We start from the raw sequence: 7,871 nt of genomic DNA on the forward strand, positions 1-7,871 counted from the left end.
CAAAAATCATCATTATCATCAATTATAATAATAATAATCATCATCAATAATTATTGTTAATTATTAATATTTTTATTATTTATTATTACTGTTTTTGTTGTTGTTGTTGTTATTGTTATTATTGTCATATTATTAATAATAATGATACTGTTACTATATAATATAAATATTATTTATAATAAATCTTTAATAAATTATATTTGAGAATAGAATATTTATTATTATTATTATTATTATTATTATTATTGAAAATAATCAATTATCATCATAATTATAATTATTATTATTCTTTTTATTATTATCATATTATTAATAACAATGGTAGTAATTGTTATCTTTAATATCGGTAGTAATATATTACTTTATAATAGTATTATTAATAGTTTTAATCTTCAACCAATTTTATTTCAAAATAAAATATTTATTGTTATTATTATTATTATCATTATTATCATTTCTTATTATTATTAGTAGTAATATTATTAATAATAATTGAAAAAAATTGAAAAAAACTACTACTAATAATAATAATAATAATAATAATACAATACATTTTTACATATTATTATTATTTTTATTATTATACGAAGCTTTAAGTTGGTATATAGCATCTAAGGTAGTATATAGCAGTTTTATATTTTATTTTACAATTTATTTTATTGTCATCTTGTATATTTGTGTAAATATATTTATTATCTGTTTTTTGTCCTGTCTCTGTAATTCTGTTGCACTGTCAAGGCTCTGTCACCAAAACAAATTCCTCATATGTGTGAACATACCTGTCAATAAAGCTCTTTCTGATTCTAATTGTATAGCATAGGAAATTTTCTCATCTTCTGCTCAGCCGATGTCCGTTTCATTGAATGTTTGTAGTTAAATTACGATTAAAATAGATTATTAATCATCTCAAAAATGCTTTTTTTAAACGTCTTATATGTTTCCTTCAATTAATTCAAGCTATAGCTTAGAAATGTGAATATTAAAATGTGACTCACTCTTAAAAACTATTTAAGTAATTAAATTCCAACTTTCTTTAATAAGTAATGCACTATAAAAATATCCGTAAATTATTAAGGTAATATATAGTCTGCGTTTGTGTTATAAATTAAATTTTGAAAGACTATTGGAAGTACACTATTGGATGTCAATGGTTACACGTTTTCCACTTTCTTAAAAATATCTCCTTTAGTGTTTCAAATGTAAGAAACTTAAACAGGTTTGAGCCAAGCAAAGATTGTGTGAATGAAAATGTTGTGGTCAACTCTGCCTTTAAATAAAACCCTTTATTTTAAGTTGCATTTATAACCTTTTAACGCATGTTTACCTAGCCTTTCCAAGACAAAATCCTCTACAGTTTCATTAAAAACATCATCACTTGTGTTTGGAGGATAAAATAAAGTCTTATTGTTCTGTGCTGATATAAGAGTGACTCAGTGATAAGGCTATGTTAGGTTTGAGGTCAGCGAACCAGTCTGAACACTGTTATTAGCGTAGATGAGTTAAAGCAGCACTTGTTGTAGGTGTGTTCTGTTAATGTTTGATTCTGTAACTTGATGAAAGAGTGTTTGTGTTGTAGACACTGGCGGATCAGCTGACGGATGAAGAGCTGAGTCAGGGACGACTCTATCCACCACTGTCCAACATCAGAGAGGTGTCGCTGCAGATGGCCATCAAGGTGTGTTTGTGTGTGTTGGAGTTGGTGGTTTACAAGGACACAATTTGTATAATGACATTAATATGACCTGGTTGTACTCTATTAAGGTGGTTTATGAGGACATGCATTGTGTCCTAATAATTCAAAAAGCTTAAATCATATTTACCAGGGTTATATCATATTAAAAGTTTGCCACAGGTTTCCTGTGAGAGCGGGGTTTAGTGGGTAGGGTCAAATAATAAGTGTATGTTACTGTATGAAATTCATTACGCCTATGGAGAGTCCTCATAAAGCACTAATACCAGTGTGTGTGAGCGTGCGCTGGTTTTGTTGGTTTACAAGGACACACTTGATTGAACCAAGGTGATTTATGAGGACATGCATTGTGTCCTCATAATTCATAGCATGTGTGCTGTATCTGGGATGTTTATGTATGTTTGTGTGTATGTGTGTGTGTGTGTGTGTGTGTGTGTGTGTGTGTGTGTATATGTATTTGTGTGCTGTTTCTGTGATGTGTGTGTGTTCGCATGCTTGTTTGTGTGTGTGTGTGTCTGTCTGTGTGTGTGTGTGTGTGTGTGTGTGTGTGTGTGTGTGTGTGTGTGTGTGTGTGTGTGTGTGTGTGTGTGTGTGTGTGTGTGTGTGTGTGCGTGTGCGCGCGCGCGCTGTATGTGTGATCTTTATGTATAGGTGTTTGTGCATGTGTGTTCCCATGCATGTGTGCATGATATGTGTGTGCGTGTGTGGGTGTCCGCATGCATGTTTGTGTGTGTACATGACGCGTGTGTATGTGTAAATGCATGTATGTGTGTGCTGTTTCTGTAATGCTTATGTATGTATGTATGTTTGTGTGTGTGTGTGTGTACATGTATTTGTGTGCTGTTTCTGTGATGTGTGTGTGTGTGTGTGTGTTCGCATGCATGTTTTTGTGCATGCTTTGTGTGTATGCATGTATGTTTGTGTGTGTGTGTGCTGTATGTGTGTGTGCATGACGTGTGTGTACTGTGTGAACGCGTATGTGTGTGTGTACTGTATCTGTGATGTGTGCGAACGTTCGCATGCATGTTTTTGTGCATATGTGTTTGCATGACGTGTGTGTTTGTGTTTGTGCGTGTGTGTGCATGCTTGTGTGTGTGTGAGCTGTGTTTGCTGTATGTGTGATGTGTGTGTGTGCGTGTGGGCATGTTTGTGCATGTGTGTTCGCATGCATGTGTGCATGAAATGTGTGTGCATGTGGTTGTTCGCATGCATGTTTGTGTGTGTGTGCATGCGTGTGTGTGTGAGTGGGTGCGCATGTGTGCCTGCATGTATGTGTGTGTGTAGCAAATGTCCCCACAAATATAGCAATAGCACTAATTTTGACCGTGTTGGAACATTGTTGTTCCTCATGAGGAAAACAGCTCATAAATTGATATGTGTGTGCGTGTGTGGGTGTTCGCATGCATGTTTTTGTGTGTGCATGACTCGTGTGTGTGTGTAAATGCATGTATGTGTGTGCTGTTTCTGTAATGCTTATGTATGTATGTATGTTTGTGTGTGTGTGTGTGTGTGTGTACATGTATTTGTGTGCTGTTTCTGTGATGTGTGTGTTCGCATGCATGTTTTTGTGCATGTTTTGTGTGTATGTATGTATGTTTGTGTGTGTGTGTGTGTGTGTGTGTGTGTGCGCTGTATGTGTGTGTGTGTGTGTGTGTACTGTGTGAACGCGTATGTATGTGTGTGTGTGCTGTATCTGTGATGTGTGCGTACGTTCGCATGCATGTTTTTGTGCATATGTGTTTGCATGACGTGTGTGTTTGTGTTTGTGCGTGTGTGCGTGCGTGTGCATGCTTGTGTGTGTGTGAGCTGTGTTTGGTGTGTGTGTGCGTGTGGGCATGTGTGTGCATGTGTGTTCGCATGCATGTGTGCATGAAATGTGTGTGCGTGTGGTTGTTCGCATGCATGTTTATGTGTGTGTGCATGCATGTGTGTGAGTGGGTGCGCGTGTGTGCCTGCATGTATGTGTGTGTGTGTGTAGCAAATGTCCCCACAAATATAGCAATAGCACTAATTTTGACCGTGTTGGAACATTTTTGTTCCTCATGAGGAAAAGAGCTCATAAATCACTCCGAATGAGGTACTTTGTAAATGTGAAAGTGCAGAGTGTTTTCTGTGAGGGTTGGGTCTTATTGTAGAATAGGGAGAAGAGGACAGAACATACAGTCTATACAATATAAAAATCATTATGTCTATGGGAAGTCCCCATAAAACATGAAAACCCAACATGTGTGTTATTCACTCATCATCTGAATCACCACAGACTAAAAGATAGATCTTGAGAATCAATAAAGGTTGTTAAAATGAAGTTTACTTCAAATGTAGACCTGTACTGAAAATTTTAAATGTGAATGATTTTGTTCCTGGGTGAGTTGCTGAGATGTTGTGTGTGTGTGTTTGTGTACAGGTGGTGGAGTATGTGTATTCAAAGGGAATGGCGTTTCGATACCCGGAGCCTGTGGATAAAGAGTCGTACGTCAGATCAGTGGTCTGGAACACAAACTACGACTCTTTCCTACCCGACATATACGACTGGCCCGGGGTCTCACACACTCCCATAGTCGATTAAAAACAAACAGCAGAGCCAGAGAAAAGCCGAACAAACAACACACAGTCTGCAGGCAGGTTCATTCTTCTGTTTTAGACACTCCATTTAGAGTATTTATCATTTCTCAGCCCTTGCTGACATTTTTTGGATTCATTTTACAAACGTTCAGGTCACATTTCACTCCAGATTAAATATGAAAGAACTTATTTTGTGCGTAAAGAAAATAAAGCCTATTTTAGGATGTGATTGATTGTGACATTATTTCCTTATTTAAATTAAGGATTGTTTTTAACCATAATTCTCATTCGTTTATTGCTAAACAGGTGGAAATTTGATGGGGTTTGTATGTGCATTGATTGCAATGGAAAGAAATAAGATCACTTAAACATTCTCAGTTTTTTGGGGATTTGTTTTATATTATTTTTATTTTTATTCATTCATGTATTTATTTCTGTAAATGACTGATTACATTTTTTAGGAGACCTGGAAGGGACGTGATGGTGAAGAAAAAAAACAAGTGATGGGTGAACATATTTTTGAAAGTTTTTGCGTTCCCTCGCAAAGATGTTTTGCGTTATCTCGCAAAACTGTTGTTCGACAAACACTTCTAGTCGTACATGACAACCCTCCTGTTTTTGCCGGGATTCTCCCGTATTTTACCATTATATCCTATTATTAGGTATTTTATCATATTCCTCTCATATTTTTAATCTTGAAAGCATGTTAAAAGTAATATAAAAATGTAGGTAGGTAGGTTACTTTATTTATACCCGAAGGTAGATTTGGTTTGCAGTCAAGAGTCCTCATCTCACAACAGTGCCACACAAAGCAACTCACACAGTAACAGCAACAAATGCACATTAAGACATAAAACGTAAACATGAAGAATGAATAAATAATCACTTTAAGTGTCCACCCCCCCTCCCCCAAGTAAATATTAAAATAATCTAAAATATGCAAGTCACTGAAACATCTCTGCTTTAGTCTATGCCTTATTTAAATGTCTAATGGCTGCTGGTATGAAACTATTTTTGTATCGTTTCGTTTTAGAGCTTAATATCAGAAACCTACGACCGGAGGGAAGGAGCTGAAACTCTTGAGTGCATGGGGATGAGCAGTGTCTGCATTCACTTGCATTAAAGCTGTGCGTCGATCAGCGCCGCTCATATGCAACCTCTGAATCAGCGAATGCATGTACAGTATAAGCGCTGACCGACTCCCAGATCAGCTGTAATCGCCATTTAAAGAGGAGCTAAAGTGCAGGACAATTTGGGATTTGGGTGTGTGTTTAAACAGACAAATACACTTAATAATATGTAAACATGCCCGGACGTCCTGCATGTTTTATTTTATTTTAAACTCTACTGATTTCCTCTTAAATAAATAAAAAGTTGAAGTATGCTTTGGTTAAATATGAGTGTATTCGTAAAATGACACCTCTGTTATCAAACGAAACAAAACGGGAGATTCATGTGCTGCTCTTCACTTGTTTGATAACAGAGGTGTCACTTTAATTGTCGTGTACAGGAGCTGATCTAGGATCAGTTTATCATATGGAGCGCGCGTCCGTCAATCAGAGCTTATACAAGCATTCACTGAGTTAGAGGTTGGATATGATCAACACACAGCTTTAATGCAAGTGAATGCAGACATGTTTATATTAATGTCAACATGCTTTCAAGATTAAAAATATGAGAGAAATGTGGGAAAATAAATAATAATATGATATAATGGTAAAATATGGGACAATCCTGGCAAAAACAGGAGGGTTGTCATGTATGAAGTGAAGTGTTTGTCGAACAACAGTTTTGTGAGATAACGCAAAACATCTCTGCGAGCAAAAACTTTCAAAAATATGTTTACCCATCACTCAGCTTTTTTTTCTTCCACCCATTTTTTTTCTCCACCATCACGTTCCTTCTGGGTCGGGTACATTTCTTTTCATATTTAAATGCAAATATTGTCATTCAGAGCACTTGCTTTTGTTGTCAGAAATGACATTTGATCAGAAGATTTTTTTGATATTATATAATATATTTTTACTATTCAAAAAATAAACATGCTCTAAATAGCAACATTTTTATTTTAAATTTGTTAAAAAAAATGTTATCAATACTATACAGAATAAATCAAAAATTATGATTTAATCAAACACTTAAATCGTAAATCCAAAGAAACTGAGCATTTTCAAGTGGAGTCTTTCTATTATTATTGTTATTATTATTTTAACATTCACACATTACTTTTTTTGCATTTTTATTTGACTATTTGACTTTAAAATACACTTAAAAACTAAAATACCCCTCATGGTAATGAGACTTTGGTGATAAACCTGTCTACACTGTAAAAAATATCCATGAATGAGCAGTTTTCCATATTGTGCATCATGTATTTTTTATTTTTCCCTATTTATTTACGCTTTTAAAATTGCATTATGAGACCTTGATCCTTGATCCAACAACTTTAAACTTTGAAAAGTGAAAAAAAGTGACTTTTATTAACATTTTTCTAGTTTAAAGTGCTATATTGTCTGGGTTGGTGTTGTATATTACACTACAAAAACCTTGTAATAAACTGCCAACACATTTTCGGTTATTTTGCACTCTTATTTCTCTAGATATTATTTCTTATATGATTTCAAGCTACAAAAATGTCAATAAAAGTCTCTTTGTTAAACTGTAGAGTTGAATTTTCAACATCAGAAGTCAACAGAGCAGAGATCGACATCCCATAATGCAACTTACAACCGTAAATAAAACCAAAAACACTCGTATATCACAACAAATGGGAACTGTTCATTTACAGATATTTATTTACAGTGTAATATTTCACAACAGAACCTCATTTAGGCTTTATCGACTTTATGCTAAATATATTTTCTTATATATAATTTCCACCTTATATTATATGTTATATACCTTTTTCTCCAGCCAGTGTTGCCTTTGTCACTCCTCTCCATTGTTTTTGAATGCTTTAAGCCAAGAAACCTTTTCTAAAATGAAGACGCACTCCATTTATTCATTGTGTTTGTGTATCTTTCTTATCATTCATTCAGTTTGTACAGATACTCCATATACGTATTTCACAGTACTAGACATGAAGGACTAGCTAGAGTTCGGTATATACTGCGCAATATTAAACGTGACATATTTCTAGCTGTGGCTAAATTACCAGCATAAGTTTAAACAACTATATAAGCGGATGCATAGGATATAAACGTGTTTTTATAGTGAAAATGTGGACATCTTGTATCTGCTCGAAGCTAATTTTCATAAAATAGCTGGCTGACTGTACATTATCCACATCTGCTTCCCAAATAAATGAATAAATGGACATGAAATGTTGATTTAAGCTCCAGTTATGTGGAAAGAAACATGTGATTATCTGTAAAATGATACTTAAAGGGGACCTATTATGCAAAATGTACTTTTAAAAGGGGTTTAAACACAGTTATGTGGCAGCAGTGTGTGAAAATAGCCAGCTCCTAATTATGAAAATTAATTAATTTACTTTTTATAATCACACTTGATGAAAGAAACACTTTGATTGACATTTTCTTTTTGTAAGTGTCATCAGAGCGGGGAAAAGCCCCGCCCACTAGTGACCATCTCTCCCTCATTACCATAAACAGCCCTA

General features: G+C 34.7%; 1 protein-coding gene across 3 annotated transcripts in view; it reads left to right on the forward strand.

The window, feature by feature from the left end:
- The window catches only part of me2 (malic enzyme 2, NAD(+)-dependent, mitochondrial), a 51,813-nt gene extending 44,234 nt beyond the window's left edge, over nucleotides 1-7,579 (forward strand). Inside the window, exons 14-16 of one of the 3 annotated variants that reach the window (XR_012405847.1) lie at nucleotides 1,577-1,675; nucleotides 4,095-5,652; nucleotides 5,738-7,252. Coding sequence is in view for 2 of the 3 variants with exons in the window: in XM_073950162.1 (XP_073806263.1) it covers nucleotides 1,577-1,675; nucleotides 4,095-4,256 (261 nt within the window). In the remaining variant the exon portion in view is untranslated. Of the gene's footprint in view, nucleotides 1-1,576; nucleotides 1,676-4,094 lie in introns of all 3 variants that reach the window. The other 2 variants (XM_073950162.1, NM_001003627.2) reach the window with 2 other exon arrangements.
- Nucleotides 7,580-7,871: the final 292 nt, after the last annotated feature.

This window comes from Danio rerio, chromosome 5 (assembly GCF_049306965.1).
Source record: "Danio rerio strain Tuebingen ecotype United States chromosome 5, GRCz12tu, whole genome shotgun sequence".
Classification (NCBI taxonomy): Eukaryota; Metazoa; Chordata; class Actinopteri; order Cypriniformes; family Danionidae; genus Danio; species Danio rerio.